Below are 27,349 nucleotides of genomic sequence, written 5' to 3'. Positions count from 1 at the left end.
CCTCCCAATTTGGTGAATTTTTCCTTGCAAAAATGATCTTGCTTTAAGGTAATTAAAAATGTACCTACAATATACGTCAACAATATACCCACATAATCTTTGACACATTTTAATTGAAAATTGGCCTTAAAATAAATATTAATTGAATCTATTTTTTGTTTGGCCTTATTGAGAGTAATTTCTTTAGTTCAAGTCAATATATCCCTGTAGTATGTTTTATTATTGTCGCTATGATTGTTAACGAATTTTACTACACTATTAAGCTTGATCATCATTTACTTTTTGTACGCTTTCCAGCACAAAATCAAATTTTATGTATTTTATATGCATTGTGTATCGTAATTGCACATGTGCTAATACTAATGAAAATATGTATTTACAATCAAACTTATTCATATTTTTTTATGCTCCAGTTTACAAGAATTACAATTTTGGGTTTGAGTGCAGTACTATTGGAGATACACTAAAGAGTACATTTTCAGACTGTTGCTCGTTGAACTTACTTGTTTAATTCTGTCGCTGAGCAAACCAACAAAGCCGTCTCTCCACAGCACATCAAGAGTCTCATCACGGAACTCAACACTGAACACTTGATTCCAAAGCTACAACAATAAGGCACATTGTTAAACTGGTAACAAATGTTTTTCCCTTCAAATGTATATTGCATGTAGTATAAAACTTGTTCAAAATTGTTACCACTTGAGATTACCAACATACCTTGAGCTCATCATCAAACACAATATAATTGCCAGAATATCCATGTTGTATCATATAAAAAGGTAGGCTCCTTTTTAACCAATTAAAAAAATCTCCAGAAATATTTTCAAAATATTTCAAAAACACTTCTTCAGTTTCAGTGATCTTTGCAGTTTGTTGTCTTGTTTTCCCTGACTGTAAATGCTTAACAGCATAGGAATGGCACACAGCATATAGACCACACGTCTTTGTCATGAACTCATACTCAATTAATTTTGGGTATTTGGATATAATCATAGAAAACAGTGCCTTGGCTGCTTTGACAGTAGATACAGCTTCATCAATTGTAAATTCATCATATGATAATCTGTCAGATAAAAATGATATTGCAATAATTATAAATAATAGGGGCAACTGTTTGTTTTTACATATATTGTGCTAGTTAATTATGGAAAACAAAGGTCTTTAAAATAACCACTACACTAAAAAGTTTCCTAATAAACATTATATACGATATACATTTTTAAAAAAAAAACTTTTAAAAATCACCAAAAATAAAATTTTTGTAAGATCAACTACAAATTTATACAGGCCAACTACACTTGTCACACTTGTCTCTCCTGAATTTTATTTAAGTGCAAATTGCAAGCGCTGACACTTAGTGCATTTTGCCACAGAAGTCATATTCATATTTGGGACTACATGGGTTGTGTGGGCATCTCTCCACCAAATGGCAATTTTTAATGCGCTATCCTGGCACCAACCAGGCTCGTTCACACAAGCACCTGCGGACCTTAAGCAAGGTACCCCCAAAATCGCATTCATTAGTGAATGAATCTCGGCCAGTGGAATTGGCTTTCCCATTGAGTCTTTGGCACACTCACCAGGGTAGGGATTTCCCTATTGATGTTCGGCCTAAGGTAGGATTTGAACTATTTGGGTGAATATTATTGAAGTCATTGTGCCCACAAGAATAGTTTACAACGACACTGCCGCTGCCGATTTATGACAGACATTTAGACGCTACTATGATTTTCCCTTCTCTTCATATATGTGCAAGCCAAAACCCTGTAGTAGTATCATTGATTATAAAATATTACAAAACCTGTCTTATCTTTGTTGTCCAAACTCAAAGCTGTACAGTTATAAGCATGTTGAATGTGTACCTGACAGACCAATTTAATTGAAGATCTGTATAATTTTGTTGGTTACCCTGGTTACTACCTAATATAATAAATGTACTTACTCATTTGCAACAACAGATTCAATCTTTTTTTCTACAAGTGAAATAGCTGTTACAATTGTTTTTATCACACACTCCCTATCCTGAAAATTTAAATGAATAATCGTTAAGATAGTTAGGATTAACATTGATGAGTTAATTTATAACTGTATAATCTTAGTATTCATGTACACACATTATAATCCATCTCTGGAGACAACAGACAAGAATGACTTGTATATCTAACTTTCTTTTACAAACATAAGATTATATACCGATAATAGACTTATCTTTCTGTATCGAGCACATGCTCAGTAACTTAGCAACATGAGTTATAATGCATTCATATTCAAGTTTTGGATTGAGATGCAATGAACTTAACTCAATAATATCAATCCGTACAGAAAATGTACAACATGAGACAAAGTCTATTATTTTTTGTACTGGTTTATAGGAATTTTGCACCGTATCGGTGAACAATGTGTAAGCAATTTGATACACAGAAGTTTGTAAACATTAATTGATAATTCTAGAAAAAATTAAAACAAAAACAACAAGCTACCTTACAGTCGAAATAACTCAGCAGAGTATTTCCTCAGATCAAAGTTGGTAATGAAATACTAATGTCATGGTTATTGTTACCATAATGTTCTTGGCATATCACAACTATTGTAGTTTATATAGTTGCTGCTATGACAATCACAATAATTATTGTTATCATTATGTTACAAACCATAGCAACTCTTCCCTTGCAAGCAATTGACAGTTTTTAAGAAGAAGTCCAAAATAGCATTTTTTACCAAAAATTACAAAAATCTGGTTAAATTACAAATCCACACCCAAACTTTGAGGTTTTCAACTAATATTCAAAGTTGCAATAGTGTTACACAAACTGCAGTTTGTATTAAATCAGATTTTAATTGTGCATACCCACACACAGAGAGTCAATAAAATTATAACTTTGCCATAAAGGAGAGCTCTGAACCATGTGCAAACAATTTATAAAAATTCTCACCTCCCTCCATATACTGCTGATGTCGTACTTAGCTAAGCTTGCAACAATAACCACAAGTCTATAGCATACGGCATAGGTAGGAATGAGACCACTCTTTACCACATTATTGATTTCATTTAAGGGAATAGATAGAAGACATGTTCTCAAAAGCATTTGATCTGCTTCAAATATTGGAGCTAACCGTCGCACTAAGGGCAGCATTTCATATCTGAAAGAAACAAGATAATCAAAAACATAGTGAAACTATTGAAGCCTTGCCCTGTGCAATTTTACATCCAGCATTCGAACAAACTATATAATAGACAAGTTTTGAGTCATATCGCCATCAGGCAGTTTCAGCATGAGAAGGGGGGGTTGATGTTTTAGCTCATTTCAATTTGTATGGGCATGTAATTCATTAATTACTCAAGCGACCTTTGGTACTGACATCATACGATATCCCTAGTTCTACTGTGTTCTGATGAGCTATCAAACGTTTACGGAGGCAAGTTTTTAAGGTAATGGCGGAGCTCGAAACTTGTCTATAGCTTCAACTTGAATGTGGAATATTGTTCACAGCAGATGCTCAAAACAAAGTTGCAGCGCCGACTCTGAGCTCCAACCTGGACATCTAAGATCAAACATAGAGTTTCTTGGATCAAATCACAGTTGTAAGCAAGACAAAGGTGCTCAGAATAAGTAAATCTACTTGAGTGGACATAATTTTCACAGCAGACTTTCAAAACAAAGTTTAGAGCATGTACCATGCAGCTCTGAGCATCCTAAGATCAGTAAAAGAAGACGCCTAAAATCACTGCATGCACATTTCATGAAAATAAATATTGTGTGCACTGTAGTCTCCCATTGGATGAAAGAATGAATTGGTGTCAGTGGAAATTGGCAACAAAATTACAGTAAATTATGACATGGAAAATTCAATTGAAAAAAACAATATCCCATGTAATTACCCCATGTATTGGATGGATACATTAACATAATAATACTATGACAGAACCCCACACCCTCCCCGTGGCTTTCGTTGCGTATGGAAGTTATTTTCACGAGTGATGCAGTGTATCCTACGGCCGTACTTTCACAAGCTAAGCAGAATACACCACATCTCAAGTGAAAATAACCCCATTGCCCATTAATATGTTCCAAGATAGTGTTATGCACTAGCAACGCGTGTCAGTGTAGAACTCGTGCCACTGTCTGTGTGAAAATAAAATAATCAGACGTCTAATCTGAGTCACTGTCTGAATAAATAACTCGTGGATGTTGAGTTGGGGCCACAACAGAACCAGAACTTGAACTGGATGACAGTGATACACAGTTTATGTTGAAGTTAAAAGTTCCTCCACAGAATTGTGCATTGGCAAACGTGCCGTGCAACTGTGGTACTCCTGTCAGTGGACTTTCATCAACAGTGGTTGTCACGGAGCTGCACGCTACAACTTCGTTTGTGATGTTGCTTGCTGGTTGGTTGTGGATTGAATGAGTCTTGGTTACCGGCTAAAATTTTGCTCATTTGGCGTTCATAATCTTTATTTGAAACTGAGTAATACCTCAACGTCTCCAGCATAAACCTACTCAGAAATCAAAAACTCAGTTTCCAGGTGGTCAACATATATTAAGTTCTCCCAATCATAGTATTTCATGTGATGTACACCTATTATGCCAAAAATGTTGCTGAACGATTTGAACTGGATAAAAATACGATGAGACGAACATTTGTTTACAAAATAAAAATAGTTTGGTTGCCAATGAAAATACCATGTTCATTTGCATATTGACCGTGAAAATACCGAAAACATTATTGCATGGGTGATATGCAAATTAGTTTGGACCAAAATAAGTGACTGCCTAAAAGTACCATTACTGTTGTTCAAATTTCATTTCACTCGGCAAGTATATTCATGTACCCCAAGGGGAAAATATCGTACTTCTAAATATTGTTCTGCTATGTTTCGAAAAACGGTACTCCTGAAAGGACAGTAACTTTGTTTGCTCCCGAACCTCATTTGCATTTGGGGTGTGAAAATACAGAATCAAAATAAACTGCAGTACATGTGTAATAATACCAATTACATGTATTATTATTTTCCCAATTTTTCTTCATAACAGTAACCATAAATAAACTACTCTTTATTAATTATTTATAACAGGCTTTTTGTATTTTCTGATACATTTATAAAAAAAACATCGGCTGGCGTTCATCTCTCATGCACAATCTATACTACATGTACAATGTACTAGTATTTCTACACACACTCACAAAAAGCTGACGCTCAATTGCGTCTTGGCTTCCACGCCTTCTTGGTTTCCATGGTGCTTGCAAAAATGTCCAAATGTGAGACTTCAATCTACAGAATGTTTATAAGTAACTTACAGTGATGAAATTTAATATTAAAAAATGTACAGTCCAGGCTCACATAACAATTATTTATTTTATCACTTCTTTCTTGGTAAAATTGCAGTGATACACAGTCCCTCCACAGTGGAGGGGGACTGTGATTGATGTACTGGCAACTATGATTAATTTATTCTTGGCGTCATGCTTTAGTATTTTCATTGAGGTTTTATCTTTTATAGTAGCCCAGTTTCTTTTCTCTGCTTCCCTTCAAAATTGCGATGCGCTCTGACAACAACCAAAGTTATTGATAAGTCTGAGCCACCTTACTTGGTACCATAATATGCCAGTGAGGAAAATACTCTTGTCCAAAAAATGAAACAAATATCATTAGCTGCCAAATGTTCTATTCCAGCAAGATAGTACCAACAAAATTATAAACTATAACTTTCATATTTGTGTAGTGATTATCCACAACTAATAAAGACTGATGCAGTAAAATAATGATTTATATATATGGTTTGCGAAGAATAAAAAAAAAGTGTATTTGTATTTTTGGTACCTACAGTCCCTCAGGGAAATACGGTAGACGTATACTACCGTAAAATTCCTAATTGAGGCCGCTGCTTTAATTAAAATTCATTTTTTTAATGGGCCTTCAGATGCGTGAAGTCTTGGTGCGGCTTTAATTTGGGCATTCACTTCGGTAACAGAGGGAATTATTTTCAGAAAACAAAGGCCTGAAGGGATAATGATATGCTAATGAGATGCACGACACTCAATTGCAACTTTGTTGCAATTCTAAGCACACTTTCGGATTTTCACACATAGACAAACAAACAGACTGTCACACTGTACAACATAATGCACAATAAACAAGCCATGCATGGCACAGTCCCTGTTAGTTATCAAATTTAAGATATATAGTTTTGTTTATAGTAATATAGCTGGAATATAACCATGTCAGGAATATGATTATGATGATTGTTTAACATTAAAATGATTGACATTTGTATCTGATCGTCAAACAAGTACTTGTCCATATTGGGAGATATTGCTCTGGAACAGCATTAATTAAAACAAAATCAGCCATTTTGAATACATGTATATTTCTATAACATGATGTATAACGAATATATAAAATTTTAACCTAACCAGTCAAAGCATGTCAGAGATATGGCTCTAGAAGCCCAATCATTAAAACAAAATGGCCGCTAGTCTGCCATTTTGAATCCGATCTGAAAAATAAAATGATGTGCATCAGGAACCCGTAATGTCTAATGTACTAAGTTTGAACGAAATCCATCCATAAATGCCAGAAATGCTTGATATTTGATGATTTTTTAGCACAAAAATGGCCACCATTCGGCCATTTTGAATAGGATTGTCAAACCAATATATCTGTATATCTATGACATGATGTATAATGAATATTAAAAATTTGAACATAATCAGTCAAAGCAAGTCAGAGATATGTGTCTAGAAGCCCATTCATTAAAACAAAATGGCCGCCAGTCAGCCATTTTGAATCCGATCTGAAAAATAAAATTAGTGCATCTGGAACCCGTAATGTCTAATGTATGTACCAAGTTTGAACGAAATCCATCCATAAATGCCAGAAATGCTTGATATTTGATGATTTTTTAGCACAAAAAGGGCCACCATTCGGCCATTTAAAATAGGATCGTCAAACCAATATATCTGTATATCTATGACATGATGTATAATGAATATTAAAAATTTGAACATAATCAGTCAAAGCAAGTCAGAGATATGGGTCTAGAAGCCCATTCATTAAAACAAAATGGCCGCCAGTCAGCCATTTTGAATCCGATCTGAAAAATAAAATTGTTTGCATCAAGGTCCCATAATGTCTAATGTATATACCAAGTTTGAACAAAATCCATATGTAAACAGTCGAGAAATGCTTGATTTTGATGATTTTTTAGCACAAAAATGGCCGCCATTCGGCCATCTTGAATCAGATCGTGAAACAAATTGATGTGCATATGTATAATATCATGTATGATGTATGTGTGAAGTTTGATTATGATTCGTCCAGGCATTTCTAAGATACAGGTGCGGACGCACGCACAGACGTACGGAAGCACGGACGCACGGATACACAAGGGTCAAAACATAAGTCCCCGTTTTCGGACTGCGTCCGAACAGGAACTAATAATATCTACAAATAGATTTGTACGCATTGCTTAGTAGCAAATGATCACAGTAACGGTATCACGATCCGGCCGGTCATGCTGCGTTTCACAAGTGAATAACTTACTTGTTTTCGAAGTGTTACAATTGATGATTATTACTCAGTAGTGATTACAATAATGTACACAAAATAAATTTGTAGAATTGTTATGAAAATTCAACTTAGTTTCACCGCAAGCAAATGATTTTGGTCACATGTAAACACTCGATCCGATATGATATCCGCCATGTTTGTCCAAGCACACAAGTGACTTGAAACTGTTCTTTGACCTGATAGGTCAAGTCGCTAATTAACCAATCGAAATGCTGGATGGTGCCAACGTGTTCGAATTACCATACCTCATTTAAATATGTTAATGGTAGTTCAGCGACTTCATGGTGAATGCAACACGGAAGAGATTTACCATTGTTGTAGTGCGATCGTTTGGATTTGATTTTGATGGGAAAATAGCATGATTTTTTTTTTAATCAATAAATTAGTTGTTTTCGTTTTACGATGATAACTGCTCATTGTCGAAATGCAGTTTACCCATTCACGCTACCCACAATAAACACTGTACTCTTGAATAGGAAAACCTAAATTAGACTCTAATCTAGACATCAGGAAAGATTGAAATGTTCGAAAAATTATGCCTTAATTTAAAATTAAATGGTATATCTTTTTCTGAAATATGTGGTGGCTGTTTGGTTTGTGAAAGTTTGGGGTGCGGCTTATATTGCAGGCTTTTTCCTGGGATCAATTTCAACATGAAACAATGTCTCAAGTTAGGGGTGCGGCTTCTATTAAAGCTGCAACCCCAAATATGATTTTTACAGTAGTTCCCGAATAAGGCCATGGCAATATATATATGTGCTTACTATGGCGTTCACAGTTGTGTTTCTATTTTTCATTCATGATATACACCAATCAATAATTCCATCCAATGAGAGATTTCAGCACACACAATGTTTATTTTTGTTTACTTGATTAGGTTAATTTTATTTAATCTTGCTTGCTTTAATGGCCGTCTTCAATACAACTGATATGATCTTAGATGCTAACGTTGGAGCTCAAAGTCGGTGCTTCAGGTTTTTTGTATATCAAGGCATTGCCCCAAAAAATGTCATAAAAATATATATAAATGCCACTTACTTATTTTTTACTCTGTCTCTAAAGTCTCCAAGTTTCAATTGGTTAGCTCCCCACCAGCTCATCAGGAGTGGGTCTCCTTCATCTGAAACTGGTTTGAAAGGAACTGAATTTTCTCTCAGATAGTGTAAAACTGGAGTGCACAAGAGGAATCTTGGATCCAAGCTATCGGCATCTTGAAAGGTATGATTACAAAAATGTTCCATTGCAGCTACCAGATAACTGAAAGAAAACAGAATTTGTTAATAATTTTTTTTTACACATACCAATTTCCATACTCAACCCCTAGAACTATGAAAGTTCTCTTGCTAAAATGTTGGCGCATTATTTTTTATGCATTTTTTGATTATTTCGAAAAATCTAACATCATTAAGTGCATCCCATATGACGCTTTTGATACATTATTTTATTAGTAAGTTTTTCGCTGTTTGCAGATCTTGATGAATAATATCGAATCAAATGACCTGACAGTCAAAATAGCTTCGCTGTTTCAGCAGAGTACAGGCTTGCAATAATAAGTGCATACAAACATGTACTGGTAATTACATATTAAACACCAATCATAGTCAACAAACAAACAACCTACACTCTATTCACTGTAAAATACTTTATTTTAGCTGGAATTAATTTTTGGGTGTTTTGCTTGGAAATTATTTTCACTGACTTTTGATGAGTTGAAAGTAAAATGTCGGGAAAAAAAATTATATTCATGGATTTTATTTTTACTGAATCATATTCCTTCAAACGAAAATATTGAAAGTATTTTAAATTACAGTTATTTTTGTAAGTGTTTCCACTCTAATTGTGTTAAATATTACCACTGATACATGTTGTAAGGATAAGCTTAATAGTACCATAGGCAAGTTATGGTTTCAAAAACTTCAGTTAAAGAAAATGTCTGAATTAGTAGACTTAAGTCTAAGAGTTTCCCTTATGTGTGGAAATATTCTAGTCCACCAAAGGTACACAAATCAAACCGGAGCAGTTATCAGGAAGAAATCAAATAGCAATTTTGTCCCAAAATAACAAATTAAAATGTTTGCTAAAACTAGAAAATATTAGATAATGTCATGAAATGTATAAATCTAATAGAGGTTCACCCAAGGTACATATATACCAATCATCAAACTAATCGAAGTAGTAGTTTTCAACAAAAAGTTGAAAATAACATACAGGGGGTATGTAATGAATATAAATATCAATAAATAATAGTTTTCAAGAAGAAGTCGTTTAAAAAAAGGTTGATGCGGGATGCGATATGGTGATGGACAATCACCTATACTAACAAATTTAGCTGTCATCTTCTATGACAGTGGAGCTATAAATAGAGAATTGTCACAAAAAGATCAAATCCTATTGGCGCCACCCAAGGAACATTATTAACCAAGTATGAAAGCAACATAGTTAATAGTTTTCAATAGTCATTTGAAAAAAAACTTGAGACAGGGCATGAAGCGGATGATGGACAATCACATATACTAACAGCTCTGCCTGTTATATATTTGATGACAGAGGAGCTAGAAAAAACAAGTTCATACAAGATTATATGTGCACATGTACAATACATTTCAATGATGCTCTCTGCAACAGCATTTGTTAAAAAAAAAAAAATGGCCACTAGTCAGCCATTTTGAATCTGATCTGAAAAACAAAGTGACATGTATTAAGATCTTATGTTGTCCAATGGATATACCAATTTTGAAAGAAATCGGAGCATATACAACCAAGTACTGGATGTATTACGTATGTGTGAAGTTTGAACATGATGAGATCTTGCATACCTAAGCTACAGGTGTAGACTTCATCCAGATCGGGACTAATTTAACAGGTCTATGTGACCAAACTGACAATTTTAAATGGTGACAATAAACATGAAAATCTATGCAGTGGTCAAAGCCAAAGTTTTCAAACTTAAAATGGGAGAAGACATGTATCAAAAGACACTCTAATACTGTAAGGGTAATTAGTAACCAATATAAATCTACCTTTTGTCCTCTTTCTGTGGGAAATGTTGATGCATTTCATCAATTGATGGTATCGTCTTCTTTTCCAAATCAGGTTGAATGAGTAGACCTTCAAATAAATCCCCGACTTGACAATATTTCAATTGTTGCATCATATCCAAATGACGCAAGAGATAGAGAACTGACAAAGCAGACACTAGGCGTCCATCGGTGACCTTTGTGGTCCTATATGACTTAAACACAGGTTCTAGATATTCTAACATAAACTGCAAATAAAGAAAAAAATGGTGAATATTTTAACTTTAACTGTACATAATTATCAGTACTTGTAATTTTCATTTAGTGCTAATGAACTAATCAATATAATGATGCCAGAATGACCAGTCCGTACATCTAACTTGATTTTCTGGCATACTAGTATATACATGTTCCAAAGAGTAAAACAGTAAGTATAATATATGATAGTATGTAAAATGACATGCATCACGGACCCATAATGTCTTATGTATGTACCAAGTTTGAACAAAATCCATCCATAAAAGACCAAAACCCAGTTCCACAATGCCAGAAATACTTTATTTTTGAGGATTTTTTAGCACAAAAATGGCCACCACTTGGCCGTTTAGAATCAGATAGTCAAACAAATATACATGACTGTATATCTATGACATGATCTTTAATGAATATATAAAATTTCGACGTAATCAGTCAAAGCATGGCAGAGATATGGCACTAAAATGGCATTCATTAAAACAAAATGGCCCCAGTCAGCCATTTTAAATCTGATATGAGAATCAAAATGACGTGCATCAAGGTCCCATAATGTCCAACGTATGCACCAAGTTTGAACAAAATCCATTAATAAATGCTTGATGTTAATGATTTTTCAGCACAAAAATGGACGCCATTCAATAATTTTGAAACAGAATGTGAAAAAAATTGATGTGCATATGTATAATATGATGTACGATGTAGTTTGAAGGTAATTTAGTTCAGGCATGTCTATATATATAGATATAGGTCCGGAATTCATGCACGCACAGACACATAGAGGTCAAACCATAAGTCCTTGTTTTCGGACTGCAGCCTCTTAATAGCAGAGCACATTTCACAAGCTATCTCAATCCCAGTATAAGAAAAAAGACCTGTATGCAGAGAGAATTGAAGGCATGAATTTGATGTGTAGGAGATATTTATAATAACAATCAAAATCTAAATCTATGAACATCGTTTAATTTGAGGGGACTGGTCATATTCCCAACATTCAACATTTGATAGTGTGTATATTGGTCAGTGCATATGGTAAGTAACAAATTTGCAAAATGGGAATGCAACTTTGAGCTCAATAATGGCTATTTAAATTCAAACCACAAAACGAGTACATAATCATAGTGTCTATGCTATATTCTATTGGAGTTGAGAAACACCAACACAGGCATACAACAACTTGATTTGATTTGATTTGAGTTCACTATGAAAAAGGTCTTCGGAAGGTGTGTATGTCCTCAGAAGTTGCTATTATCTTTATTTTTGTCCTCGCAACATATAGCAATCAAGTACACACACACACACACAACTATGTCTGGTGATGAAAGTGAACCAAATAAATACATACCCTTTTGGAATCAAACCCTGGGTTCCAGTTTTCATCAACAGACATGAAAACTTGTTTCACTTGTTGTATAGTATCCATTCCCAAATTCTTGTTCTTTTTCCCAATACTGAATTCCTCTAAAGTAGGCAGCATCTTTTTTGTGACAATAATCTTATTTTTCAATGCTTGTTTTCTAAACTTGTCCCATAACGTACTCTTGATCTTGTTCCACATGTCTGGTTTCGGGTAGATCACATCATCATATCGGTTCCAAATGCCTGAAAAAAATTTAACAAGAAAGCCATCAGAGATGGTTTATATTCTTCACCAATGTTTTGTCAATTACAGTTGTCTCAGAAATGTACCAAAACGTTATAGAGAGCTCAGTGGGTAGGAGTGTAGATTATGACAGTCACATGTGGGTTTGTTTATGGGACAAGAGAAGTATGTCCATCAAAAGGGGGATGTTGAATCTCGCATGTACGTTTTGTACAGACAGGAGTGCTCGAGTGCTTATAAAGGGTAGTTGTTGTGAGTGTTGAAATCTATCATTTTTGAGGAGTGAATGTATTAGTTGAGAACGGTGTCATCTTGCGGATGGCATGTGACTCACAGTGGAAGTGCATTGTAAAAGTTGAGGGATATAGTGAATTTCAAAGAGAGATATGAAGAAGTTTACATCTTTACAGCTGGTATTTGTCAATTTTGGAAACAATGAATTAGCTGAATGCGGGTTTATTGGCAATAAGTTTGAAATGGAAGGGCAACTCAGTTTCTTGGCATGCATCTATTTCTTAGAGAACTACGTTGTGTTGTCAAAAGAGAAAAACAACCTCCACTGTCAGTCTCATAAGATCACTATCTCTATCACAACATTACTCAGTGTTGTCTCATCAGTGGAGATGTCTTTACCGGTAAATAATATCCTATATGGGCTTAGTGATTATTCCACTGAGTTTATGGGGTAACTTTGCAATTCAATATACTCTGACTACTGACTGAGGTGGCAAATAAAACGTTCTCATCGAAAGCATGAATATTTATGCTATTTTGATCTGGTAAACAAAATACAAAATACACTCAACATTTTGTGTAACAGTAAAATGCAAACAAGCAGCAACAATCAAATGTAAAGTGATCCAATAGTTAAGGCCAGACAAGACAGTATTTTTGTAAAAAATAATAATTAATTCTAACTCAGTAACTAAGTACTAGTGAGAATAGTTTTACTAGCGAAGATTGCTGACAAACTGACTAAAAGTGAGATTTTATATTCACAATTCATAGTCATAGCCTTGTTTTAATTTTACCAGTGAATCATGATTCATTCTGCACATGAGTATTTTGTACCTTTGACTGACATAATGTATTGCTCAATATTTTAATTCGCAGCCAAATGACATAATTGCAATTCTTAGCAGTCACCACTACATAGTCCTGCTCAATAACATTTCTAAAATTCTAACCTAGCACATGGCAACGGCCTAAGCAATAACAACTTGTCAATTTCACTGCCACGATTACCAAATTTTTACTAGCTTTATTACCAATTACCTCAATAAATAACAATGGTCACACTTATTACTGTGTTCAGCTCTAATTACTTTGCAGCCAATTAACATCTAATTAATCTCTGTTGCCATAACACAAAAGGAACATGTATACATAAATAGGTTAATTACATGTACGATATAAATTACCTATACATGGATTAGAACCAAAACTGGAGTTCATTATAAAATATCTTTGTACCAAATTGCATTCAAATCCAGCCAGTGATTCTTGAGTTATTAATGGAACAAAATTGAACAACACATACAAGACTGTATAATATTACATTTATTAGCCTCCACATATGGGATTATTTTTTGACAGTCTCCTATGTTTTATTTTTTGTCATGTCTTAATTTAGGCAAATAAAATCCAAATGTGTTGAAAGCAGTGGGCAACTTTGACTCTTAATTCAGGCCAATATCATCACCAAAGTTCTAAGGATATGATGGTTCCCTGGAGAAAACAGGCCTTTCTAAAAATAAATTAATAAATTTAAAGACTTTTCAAAGATTTTTTTTATTTTTCCAGTAATTTAAAGACAACTCAAAGACTTTCCAAACCTCAAAAAATCCAAAGATTTTCCCAACGCAATGGACCCTGACCTAAGTAATTATTCTTACCTGTATGAGATTAAAATGTCGACATATACCGTATAAGCTGAACATTTTCTGATACTTACCTCCAGGTACATAGTAGTCTTTTTGTATTTTCATCCATCTATTCTTGTAAGGTGAATCATCAGGAATGAACTCCCAATTATATAATCCTTTCTTTAAAACTACATATTTATAATCCATATCTATATATTTGAGATGCCTAGGTGGAGTGATTAAAGAACCCATAACCTGAATCAAACCATTCACTTCAACACTGTCCGAACAGAAAAATTAAAATGTTACCAATACTCAGACAAACGATTTTCAACATACCCTTTCCACAGTTCCCACTGCAAGAACATGTGTGCAGACTATCTTTCACCTCAGTGGATATAGTACATGAAACAATAAATAATGGGCTACATCAGCTGCAGCATAAAACACATAACTGCATCACACCAATTACCAAATATCCCATCTACAATGGTCACTGAAGTATTTTGGAAAGTGTATTGCAATGCTGCAAAGATCCTCAATTAGCTAGGGTATACAAGAGAGTTAGGTATATGCAATTACATGGAAGTTGCAGCCATAGTCAGCAAAAAAATCTATGCAGCGGCCAATTTAGGCTTGGATATTAGGCTGCAGATTCCGATATTTCTCTCAATGAAAATGTATAGCACATGATTTTGAATACCATTGACACTTAATGACTTACAGACTGGGACTATGTAGTTTGTAATACTCAATGACATCTAATTTAAGGTAGAATGCAGGTTCGTGGGCACTTGGGAGTGAAATTTTTTTTTTTTATTTTTATTATCCAAACAGTCTTGGCTATAGACTGTTAAAATTTTGTAGAATTGTGAATAGTGGAACATATTCAAAAGACGATTTTAAAATATAGATAACAGGTGCAAACATGCTCTTTTTTGAATGCTTAGCAAGATTTAGCAAGGCTGTACATAAATAATAAAAAAGAAACATGGTGAAAAAAAGTTATGACGGGATCTCCATATTATGCACTATATTTAACTTTTTACAAAACGATAATACATTTAACTTTGGAACTGTTACAGCCATTTTAATTATGAGCATTAGCAAACTTCTTACTGAGTGAATTGTTATGCAAATTAGCAATTATCTCAGCTTCTTTTTAGTGCACATCCCAGAACTTAAGAAAAAAAAATAACTCCTAGACGCTTTGACCTTTTGTTTTGAAATTTTCACAAATGATTGACAATGTGTTTATCTTCAAAACGCCGTCGGGGCATTGTTTTTGGTTGAACAGTGTTACAACAATCGTACAGACAACTAGCCTGGGTGTTAATTTATGCATAAACTTGAAGTAGTGAAATTTGAGCTGCTGCCCTGCAAAATTGACAACTGGTAGACAGTTTTTAAGACGGTACTTTCTTCATAGTAAACATATGTACCCGTAAACCAATTTTGACAGGAAACAGAAGCATGGTTTAGAAGCTATTTTTTTTTAAATCACTTTTGACCAAAAAAGCACATTTTTGTGCATATTTCAAACTACAGTGTCCATAAAAATAAAATACTAACAAAATTTTAAAATTCATACAATAAGCTTTTCGAAAATATATAGTTTTGTGGACAAGGGAGATCATCTTGGTTTCCTAATTAACTAGTTAAAATACCCGCAGGTAAACTGCATCTCTACCTTAATTTTAAAATAAATTGTCATACAAAATTATTTTGATTTGTGATGAGAATTGATTACACAGCACATTTGTAACTGAGTTGCAATACATTTGGGGGGGGGTACCCTATTTGATGAACTCACCCTGTTGGTTTCATAGTCACACATGGTTTGCTGTACTCCCATCCTCCAAATGCGAACAGACCACTTTTGATTATCACTGTATGCTTTGATGGGTCATATCCAAAGTCAGGGGAAACCCAAACAAAGAAATTAACCTGCATTGTTTCTTCTTTAGTCTGTGAAAAGGCAGCTGGTTGAGCTACATTAACATTACTTGCACCAGGGCCTTTTTTATCTTCTTTGTCTTTATCTTTTTTTTGATCATTTTTCCTGTAGAAAGAAACAAGAAACATTTATTTAGTCAGAGAAGAAATGAGAATGTGACATGTGAGGCCAAATGCACATAAGATGAAGACACTCCAAGCAGTTTGTTTTCTAATTTTTAAATGACCATTACAATGTGTGGTTATTTGTATGAAAGAACAAAATGAATCCATTTTCATTATGTTCAATCTTGTGTGTGATTCTCAGTATCGGTCTACATGTTCATTTAACACAACTGGTTAAATTCAGATAAGATCCCCAGGAGTGTACATCTAAACTGTCAGCAAGTTAGTTGACAATGAGTGAATAAATCAAGGATTTATTGAATATTTAAAGGTATCATACATGGGATGAGAATCCCATATGAAGTCACACAAATCCCAAAATACATAAATGAATCTATGATTTTTATTTCAGAGTTCTTGTTTATTTCCTGAGTGTGTCTTGAGTGCTTTTTTTCTTTTTGTATAGAGTGATAACTTTGCATATTTCTGTTTCAATAACCATGCTATTTGCTTAACACACATATCAAATTCAGATCGTGATATCCAGGGCATATCACCATACATAATCTTCAATATTTTTAGAAATGTGAACCCTAAATTTTGGAGCCAACAGACAAAATTTGAGTCAATTATCAGTTTTTAATTTTTGTCCCAATCTTCTGAAAGAAAGTGCAGACTAGAAACAGGACTATTTTGTAAATTTGTGATGAAAAGACGGAACTACAGTAGTGGTGAAAAGGCTAGAGAAGATTAATTGACAAGTGTACAAATAACCCTTACTGTATTTTACTGATTATACAGCATGTACATTAGAACCATGTATACATGTGAGAACCAAATAACCAATTGTCAAATTCAAAATATTCAGACAAAAGTAATCATAGTTATTATACCAATAAGAAATATCAATAATAATGATAAAATAAATCTAAAATTGCTGCAAACAGACATGCAACAGATTTTGCAAATCAATAAACCAACAATTTCTATCTTCCAATTGACTCAGGTAATGGCATACTGTGATTGGTTGAAAGTAGTCATGTGGTGTTGACAACTGGCACATTGGTCATCATCATCAATATGCATAGAGTATATTTAGAATTACAAAGCATTTCATAATGCACAATATGCAATGGCTTACTTGTTCCTCTGTTTTCCTTTTTTCCCTTTTGTTTTGTTTTGTTCATCAGTAACGGTAGTTTCATCCTTTTTGTACCAAGTACCAACATCCACTCCCTGAAAAATACAGTAATCATAGTGTTAGAAATTTCAAAGTTCACAAACATATCAAATGCCTCCACAACTGGAGTGGCCATATCCAGCAATGTGAACAAATATACTTAAGAAAAGGGTTAAGTGACCATTGACTTGTGTGCAAAAAACACAATATTACTGTTTTCATTCATATAAAAAAGTCAGACTACAAACCACTCTTCTACAGTGCTAGTCTTAAATAATATTCTGGTTACTTTAGATTTTAAAGTGCGATGGTCGTCGCGCAGCGCGTGTTCGAATTTCATGTAAATAAACAATGTATTTTACACGCATTGTATACGTCACTATGAGTCCCATATCGAACAGAACGCGACGCGAGACTGTCGCCCTTTAAATTGAATAACAACATGCATGTCATATTCATATTCATATATATATATAATATATATATTATATAATATATATATTCTAAGTCGAGCTATTATGTGCCAAAATAATATCAATGTCTAACATATACCATGCCATGAATCACAACTTTTGAATGAAATACTGTTCTAAAAATATTTCCCTTGTTTAGGATTTGACTGCACAAGGCAGATCAAGAAATTATAATTCAGCTGTCAAAGCAAAGAGTATTAATTTGATTATTATACCTGATTATTCTTTCCAGAATTATCATCACCATCCATTGGATTATCACTTGATTTTGTTGAGATACCATTCTGCTTGTTCTCACTCTTAGGTGTTGGTAGAGCCAACTTCTCACCATTTCCAACCCCAGATTGCAGTGACTCATCAGAATCTTTTCCAGAGTCTACTGCATCAACATCCATAGCATCATCCACTTTGTTGTTGTCCTCATTAGATTCTGTATTCCCAACCTCCAGATTTGCCTCCACTCTAAATGATGACACTTTGGTTTTAGTTTGAGAATTGGCATCAGATTTCAATTTCTCAGTTTTCTGTTCTGTGGAACTTCCCTCTGTTGTACTTTTATTTGGTTGAAATATCATGACCGCTTCAACATCATCCAGAGATGGGTATTTCGCTCTTTCAAATTGTTTATATGCTTCAGATACCCAAAAATTGTGCTCCTCAGTACAGTAGGCAAAAGGACATGTTCCGGGGTTCTCACAGAGTTTTCCTGACGATGCTTCTGGACACAAACGCACTCTAATCGTTTCAGGTCGTTTACGAACAATTCTCCAAGGATCCTCCTTGCCATCATTGAAGCGACAGCAAAGTATTGTCTTTTTACAGCTGTTCTTAGCATGATTGTTGGAAACTTTTTTTGAATCAACTGTGTAGTCATTTGTGTTTGTCCCATGTCTGAATATACATGATGAACATGCCAATTTCCAGTTGAACATACCTGATAATTTCTTAGAAGGTTGTAACAGCAAAGGATCCATGATTTCTTGCTGTGGTGTTGTCGTCATTGTCTTTTGTTCAGGACATGATTTCTGTTTAGACTCGTTTTCCACCTCCACAGCCTCTCTTATTGTGGATACTTCTTGCAGTGAATCCTGCTTTGTATCTCCTGAACTCTCCTGCCCTGTCTTAGACACAGGTGTTTCATTATTTTCTGGACTCCTTGCTGCACTATTTGGTTTCTGTACTTTGCTGCCTAAATCAGATGTTGGTACTTGGTTTGGAGTTAAGCCATCTTTAGCTTGTGTTCCCACTACATGAGTTGGTATTTCTGCACCTTGCATTTCTGTAGCTGTTGAAACTTGATGGGTCACATCAGGCTGTGCTGAAGTCTTTTCCTGAATTGCTTTGCTCACCAGTTGTTGTTGCTGACTAACATCTAACAGCTCTGTATTTGGAGCCTGGTTTGCATTCTCAACTGTAGAAGATGGTTCTGCAGGAGCCGGGTTTGTGTTCTCAGCTGCAGAAGATGGTTCTGATTGGGCCTGGTTTGTGTTCTCAGCTGTGGAAGAGGATTCTGCTTGAGCCTGATTTGTGTTCTCAACTGTAGAAGATGGTTCTGCAGGAGCCTGGTTTGTGTTCTCAGCTGCAGACGATGCTTCTGCTTGGGCCTGGTTTGTGTTCTCAGCTGTAGAAGAGGATTCTGCTTGGGCCTGGTTTGTGTTCTCAGCTGTAGAAGACGATTCTGCAAGAGCCTGGTTTGTGTTCTCAGCTGTGGAAGAGGGTTCTGCAAGAGCCTGGTTTGTGTTCTCAGCTGTGGAAGAGGTTTCTGCTTGAGCCTGGTTTGTGTTCTCAGCTGTGGAAGAGGATTCTGCTTGAGCCTGATTTGTGTTCTCAGCTGTGGAAGAGGATTCTGCTTGAGCCTGGTTTGTGTTCTCAGCTGTAGAAGACGATTCTGCAAGAGCCTGGTTTGTGTTCTCAGCTGTGGAAGAGGTTTCTGCTTGAGCCTGGTTTGTGTTCTCAGCTGTGGAAGAGGGTTCTGCAAGAGCCTGGTTTGTGTTCTCAGCTGTGGAAGAGGATTCTGCTTGAGCCTGGCCAGTATCTTCAACTGTGGCTGGGTGTTCTTTGGATGAAGCCCGTTCTGTGTTGTCAAATGTGACAGGGAGTTCTTCATGTTGATGGTCTGCTGAAGCCTGATTTGTGTCCTCAACTGCAGCTGGGTGTTTTCCTGATGTAATCTGGTCCTTGACTCTGGCTGGGTGCTCAGCAGAAGCCTGGTTGGTGTTCCCAGTTGTGGCTGGGTGTTCAGCAGGAGTCTCGTTCATGTTCTCAACTCTGGCTGGATGTTCTGTATGTTGATGTGAAAGCAGCAACTGTGTCTCAGATTGATGCATAGGTTGTGTGTCAGACTCTAAGGTCCTTGTTTTATCAGCTTCTGCAGGTGCTGCATTTGGCTTGACCTGTTGTTGATTCTGACCAGGTGGTACAATAATTGGCTGTTGTTGAATAGAGGGAGGTGGTACTTGCATCTCTTTGGAGGCATCCTGATTGACTGGCAGAGACTGGTCCTGTAATGACTGATATGCTGCAGAACGTCCTGGTTGTTGATGTAATGGTACTTGCATATGGGTCTGATGCTGCACTGGAGGATACATTCCTGGAGGTATTGGTACTGCACTGCCTTGCATGGGTATCCCTTGGTAGACAGGCTTACTATGATACATGCCAGACTGCGATTGTGGCATTCCTGGAACACCTTGAAGCATAGCAAACTGTTGCATCATCTGCATGAGCATCCATTCCTTTTGTTCTGTGGTCATCTGCTGCATGAATTGTGACATCATATGAATTGGCGATGAAGCAAATTGTTGTTGAGATAGATTGGGCGATGACAAGTTAGTTGGCAAAGATTGTGGTTCAGATTCAGCATTATAGGTTGGTTGCTGGGAAACATTTACTTCACTGCTAGTGCTAACATGACCATCACCACCTCCTACATGTAGATTTGATGTAAGGGAATCTATGACAAAACAGAAACCGATAAAATAGGTTATTACAAGTAAATACGTGATACATAATATTAATAATTAATTTATTGTTCAAGTGTAAAAAAAATAGGTAACATAATTGCAAAAATGAAGATTGAGTGTTTTCATTAACAAGACAATATTATGAAAATAACTAAAATGAAAGTACTCGAAATTCACAACTAAATGAATAAATTATTAAATTTAAAAGAAATGTAATCTCTAATTTTCACAGCTTAAATAAAGTGTGATATTTTAGTTGAATTTAATTATCTTTATGTGAAAGTATGTGTATACAAACTGTATATGTTAATTTAGAAGTGTTAATGTCAACCAGAACTCGGGGGGTCACTTAATGCAAATCACATTTTATGGGTATGGGGTGTGGATTTTCTTGCCTTTAGGTCCAATACCAGATTTGTCTAGGATGTGGCAGGGATGGGATCTGTTTTTTTTTTTGATTTCCCTATATTTACTTGTGTTTTAGTACTTTTATTGATGAGACCGGGTGATGAGTAGATTCAACCTATAACTGAATAAATTTGGTCTCTGATTGGTCTATAACAGGTTTTTGAGGTGAATATAGTCTATGATAGGGTCTGGGGTTTTACTTCCCGGCCGCAAACCCCTACCAAACTGAAAGGCGTGTGACCTAGGCGAGAACTTTAATTGGATGGAATAGTCAAGACCTCTGTGGTTCAAGTTTTTGATATTTCAAAAGAAAATGGTCCCCATCTTCAATGTAATTATGTAAGAATTTTAGGAGTAAGTTATTTATTGGAATTGATGCAAGTATTGCCATAATCAATCAAGGAAAGTTGCTGATAATGTGCTTAATAATTATTGAAAATTGCTCAAACATGCATGCTCCAGATCTTGCTCAGAATTGGCAAAGTGATTGATGTCAGTGCGTTTTTAACAGTAGAGACTATCATTCTTATTCTTATACATTAGCATGTATATTTTAATATTTTCAAAGCGTTACAGTTGTCACATAGCACATATTCCAAATTCATGTAAACAAACCAATATACGTTGTATACATTGATATGGGTCCCATATCGAACACAACGTGGTTGTCACGACTGTGGTACTTTAATTGCAAAGTCATTGCCCTGCAAACAGTGTATAATTCCCATTGGTTGATGGGAAATTGAATTAAGTATAATCAACTTACCCTGAACACCATCAAGCACTGATAAACTTGGATCATCTGAGCTGCCATGTAATTTAGGTTTTTTGAGCAGACTGGCACCGCACTTTGGACAAAAAGCTGCCTCCAGCCGTTTGTCCACTATGTTATGACATCTACCACACTCTATTGTATCATCCATGTTTTTTTTACTCATCTAGAACTGGAAAAAAATAAAATATATATTTTTAGTCGTGTTCATGATAATCTCTACTACAAAATGCAGGACACATTACATACAATGTACATGTACTTTATGAAATTAGAAATACATGTACTTATACTCTTATACTGTGTTCAATGTTCTCAATATTGTAATAGCCAATGACAATGAGCAATTAAATGTTATTAAAATAAAGAAAAAAAAGCCATGCATGGCACAGTCCCTGTTAGTTATCAAATATCAAAGATATATAGAGATATGGATCCAGACGCTTGATTATGATGATTTTTTAACATTTTAATGACTGACATTCAGTCATCTTGTATCTGATCGTCAAACAAGTACTTTTCCATATTGTGAGACATTGCTCTAGAAGAGCATTAATTATATAATAACAAAATGGCCACCGGTCAGCAATTTTGAATACATCTCTATATCTATCATTGTCGTGATGTATAATGAATATATAAAATTTGAACATAATCAGTCAAAGTATGTCAGAGATTTGGCTCAAGAACCGCATCCCTTAAAACAAAATGGCCAACAGTCAGCCATTTTAAATCAGTATGTACCAAGTTTGAATGAAATCAATCCATAAAGATCAGGATCCGGTTCCAGAATGCCAGAAATGCTTAATTTTTGATGATTTTTTAGCACAAATATGGCCACCATAATCAGTCATATGGCACTAGGACGAAATTCATTCATCTCGACTGGTGGCCATTTTAAATCCGATCTGAAAAACAAAATAATGTGCATCAAGGTGCCATAATATGTATAACAACATTTTTTTTAAACACAAATATGGCTGCCATTTGGCCATCTTGAATCAGATCGTGATACAAATTGATGTATGTGTATAAGTATATTACGTATGATGTATATGTGAATTAGTATGATGTATATGTGAATCAGTATGATGTATATGTGAATCAGTATGATGTATATGTGAATCAGTATGATGTATATGTGAAGCAGTATGATGTATATGTGAAGCAGTATGATGTATATGTGAAGCAGTCCAGTCATGTCTAAGATATAGGTATGGATGCAGGCACGTACACACACACAGAGGTTCGAGCGGAGACTAACAAATATATTTAGTAGTCTTCATTGTAGTGTTATCAAATAACTCAGATCACTTCCAGGATAATGGTGAATATCCAGATTTATTATCGGTAACTAACAAATGCTACAACGTCGTCTGCGTCAACCCCACGAAGTACCCCGAGCTAACCCGAAGCACCCCGAGGCTATAAATAGCTAACACAACATCCCCCCTTACAAGTCAAACTCACCATAAAGTACAATTTCAGTACAATGCGAACAACTTCAAAAATACAACACATTAATGCCAATAAGGCTGGCAAAAATCGAAACTATCTGAAGAAATACAGTAATTGCAAGTCAAAAGAATTACAAATCTAATCTCTTGGGAGGTTTAATGACTCTGCCTGATCTGGTTCTATATTCAGTAAAGTTTGATTCTTGCAGAGTAGATGATTCAGGCTGGGGTCTGTGTACCACATTTTGCTTTTCAGTCCCCATGGTCAATGGTGCTCCCTGAACTGTGGTTTCAGATTTTCCATTTACCTCAATTTGTGGTGGGAGGTCATCCTCATGACCACATGGAGCTAAATACTTCTTATTTCTACGAATCACCCTGTGGGGCATAGCTACTTCATAAGACCTAGGTTCACGCAATTTATGCACAACCTCGCCATGGGACTGCATGTCCTTAACCAGAACTTTTGCTCCTGGTTTAAGTTCAGGCATTTCCTTGACGCGATGTGACCTATCATAGTTCAATTTAGCTTTCGCACGATAATCCCTCTCAAACTTGTTAAGATTTTCTATATCCAGCAGTTTGGGTTTTAACTGTGATGGTAGAATTGGGACTGTCGTCCGAATACGACGAGCAAATAGCAACTCAGCTGGACTATATCCATTGGCTAATGGGGTTGCCCGGTATGCCATTAATGCCAAGTATGGATCCGCTGATTTTTTTATAAGCTGCTTAACAGTCCTGACAGCCCGTTCAATCTCTCCATTTGACTGGCTATATATTGGACTACTGGTCACAATCATGAACCCATATTTCTCAGCAAAGGTTTTATATTCCCAACTTGAGAACTGGGGTCCATTATCCGATCTCAATTCATCGGGTATCCCGTGGCGGGCAAACATAGATTGTAAATGAACTATTATGTCACTACTTTTTGATGTGTCCTCTAATTTAGCAACTTCTACAAATCTTGAGTAATAATCCACAACCAGGAGATATGTGGTGTTCTTTAAGAAATACAAATCTGCAGCCACTTTCTGCCATGGCCGTTCAGGGAAGTCTGAGGGAATCATGGGTTCTATCACGTCTGGGTTGTGATGTATGCAAGTTTTGCATTTATATACTAAATCGGCAATTTGACCACTAAGACCTGGCCACCATACAGAACACTTGGCCCGCTCTCCACATTTAACAATCCCCTGGTGACCTTCATGTAACATATCTAAAACATCTAATCTTTTTGAGCTAGGAATAATAATCCTAGACCCTCTCATCAAGATTTTATCAACATAACTAATTTCTGCTCGAAATGGATAGTATGCTTTTAGAGTGCCTGATAGCAATTGTCAATCTGGCCACCCATATTTACAGAACTCAATCAATTTACAACACACTGCATCACTATGCTGTTCTTGCGATATGGCTGATAAATAAGAGGATGTGACTGGAAGTTGACTTACAACATTAGAAGCATATGATTTAACTTCTCTACGCAATTGTTTACTTTCTTTATCTGGTTTAATGGCACAGGGAGCTCTGGATAAGACATCTGGTACAATGAGATCTTTGCCTGGTACATGAAATATATCAAAATGGTATCTCATCAATCTAATTCGAAATCGCTGTATTCTAGGTGGGAGCTCATTCAAATCTTTTTGTCCAAAAAGGGGCACAAGAGGTTTGTGGTCGGTTTCAATTTTGAATTTGAGACCAATCAGAAAATTTGCGAATGTATCGCATGCCCAAGTGACCCCTAGTGCCTCCCTTTCTATAGGGGCATAATTTTGTTCAGTTTTTGAAACTGATCTTGATGCACAGAAAACTAACTTACACTCCCCGTTAATTTGCTTTTGCGCATGCTCAGGAGCTGAAGTAATCCCAAATGGCATTCTACGATATGCATATCTGCCAAATGGAGTGATAAATGTGTTGAGAAGCTGTGATGGCTGGGTTAATGGTATTTGGTGGAACCAAGAATTAGCATCCAGTTTACTGAAAACTTTAGCACCAGGGAGCCTACTCAGTACTTCATTAACACTGGGGATCATATACTTCTCAGTTTTCACATACTTATTTAATTTTGTGTAATCTACACAAATTCTAACATCTACTATATTTCCATTCTTATCTTTCTTGGGTACTGGTACCATAGGGGCACAACATTCAGTGGGTTCACTGACTTTGAAAATTACATCATCCTGTTCTAACTTTTGTAATTTCTGTTTTATCAATCTATATAGAGGAACTGATGATACCATTCTGGGTGCATTGACAGCATATGGAATAAATTCCTTGTCAACCTTTATGTCATATTCACCCTTCATCACCCCTAACCCAGAAAACAACTGTGGGTGTCGGTTTTCAACCTGTACATTATTGATGATTCTCACTACATCGAGTGCCTGGATAGCAGGCTTGCCTAGTAAAGCTTTCTGACACTCTTTGACAACATACACGGTTTGATTTGACTTAGTATTATTGGCGTTCAATCTAGCCGTAAATTTCCCTACACAATCTAACTTTGACTTATTAGCACCAAATAAGAATCTATCTGGTTTACTAAGTTTAACTCCAAGGTCTAAACTTGAGTACACACTTTCTGGTAAAATAGTAACATCAGCACCTGTATCTATAGCAAAATTAACCTTGCACTTATTGACATCCAGTGCTATATTCCAAATGGAGTCTGATTGCCCATTAGCAGTAACATTACCTATGAATGCATAACTTATATTAGCCGAGGCCTCAGTCTCTGAGGAATCTGAATTAGAATCACTAGATGTACTGCCTAGGTGATCAGTTCCATTTGTAACATGTTGAACATGTGACTTATTAACTTTCATTGGTTTGCCTTCAGACTTAGAGATACAGAATTTTGCCCAATGGCCTACTATGCCACACTTATTACATGAACTGGACTTAGCTGGACAATACTTGAAATGATGTGGTCCATTTCCACACCTAAAACACCTCTGTTTTGTGTTCTTAGATGGTTTGTACTTTGATCTGTACTTTTTCTGATATTTGTAGGAGACTTCATCAATATCCGCTTTGTCTTGCTTTGAGTCATCATCTTCTTTAGTCATTTGTTCATGTTCTTTCTCAACTTGTTCACTCAGCCTTGCTGAAGTCTTGGCCTTTTCTAGGGTTAAATCACTGTCCAGTTGCAGCTTTCTTTGGAGTTTCTTGTCACGAATTCCAACTACAATACGGTCTCTGATCAATTCCTCTTTCAGATTACCATAATTACAATGTTCTGCTAAATGGTATAAGCCGGTAATAAATTCATCTACTGTCTCGCCTTCTCTTTGTTTCCTTTTATTAAATTTGGACCGTTCATAGATTATGTTTCTTCTGGCTATGAAGTGATCATTGAATTTTTCTTTCACTGAAGAGTATTTTGGCCAAGCTACTGCCTGTTCTCCTTCTTGTGGTTCAGGGGCTGGAGGAAATTCAAAACTGTTGAAAATTTCCTCTGCACGGTTCCCCATACAGTAGATCAGTGTGTCTATTTGTACGGATTGCTGTTTATCACCAAGGCCACTAGCAGAGCGGAAACGCTCGAATCTCTTCATCCATGCTTCCCAATTTTCCCCTTTGAATGAAAACTGTTCTGGAGGGGTTATTTGAAACTGGGTAGCCATATTCGATCACACTATCACCTCAAAACTAACTTCGGTGGGTGATTTCTCTAGTCGAGCGTACACGGGTCAGAGTTCATTGAC

General features: G+C 35.7%; 2 protein-coding genes across 2 annotated transcripts in view; both read right to left on the bottom strand.

Annotated features, from left to right (window-relative positions):
* Nucleotides 1-705: 705 nt before the first annotated feature.
* The window catches only part of LOC102802669 (uncharacterized), a 30,831-nt gene continuing 4,187 nt past the window's right edge, over nucleotides 706-27,349 (bottom strand). The window contains exons 2-12 of the mRNA XM_078011573.2: nucleotides 22,162-22,339; nucleotides 18,240-20,977; nucleotides 17,513-17,607; nucleotides 16,124-16,372; nucleotides 14,400-14,590; nucleotides 12,188-12,444; nucleotides 10,594-10,838; nucleotides 8,612-8,830; nucleotides 2,934-3,141; nucleotides 1,943-2,022; nucleotides 706-1,063 (exon numbers count right to left, since the gene is read on the bottom strand). Coding sequence (XP_077867699.2) covers nucleotides 706-1,063; nucleotides 1,943-2,022; nucleotides 2,934-3,141; nucleotides 8,612-8,830; nucleotides 10,594-10,838; nucleotides 12,188-12,444; nucleotides 14,400-14,590; nucleotides 16,124-16,372; nucleotides 17,513-17,607; nucleotides 18,240-20,977; nucleotides 22,162-22,333 — 4,812 coding nt within the window. The 5' untranslated portion in view covers nucleotides 22,334-22,339. The remainder of the gene's footprint in view (nucleotides 1,064-1,942; nucleotides 2,023-2,933; nucleotides 3,142-8,611; nucleotides 8,831-10,593; nucleotides 10,839-12,187; nucleotides 12,445-14,399; nucleotides 14,591-16,123; nucleotides 16,373-17,512; nucleotides 17,608-18,239; nucleotides 20,978-22,161; nucleotides 22,340-27,349) is intronic.
* On the bottom strand, nucleotides 24,971-27,268 carry LOC146739494 (uncharacterized). Its single transcript, XM_085502821.1, has one exon. It carries the CDS (start codon nucleotides 27,266-27,268, stop codon nucleotides 24,971-24,973), a length of 2,298 nt encoding a protein of 765 aa, XP_085358947.1.

This window comes from Saccoglossus kowalevskii, chromosome 8 (genome assembly GCF_978046115.1).
Source record: "Saccoglossus kowalevskii chromosome 8, keSacKowa6.1, whole genome shotgun sequence".
In the NCBI taxonomy this organism is placed as follows: domain Eukaryota; kingdom Metazoa; phylum Hemichordata; class Enteropneusta; family Harrimaniidae; genus Saccoglossus; species Saccoglossus kowalevskii.
This window is presented reverse-complemented; position numbering and strand designations above follow the sequence as displayed.

Coding starts and splice junctions, on each gene's coding strand:
- LOC146739494 (XM_085502821.1), bottom strand. CDS start 27,268: ATGGCTACCCAGTTTCAAATAACCCCTCCAGAACAGTTTTCATTCAAA.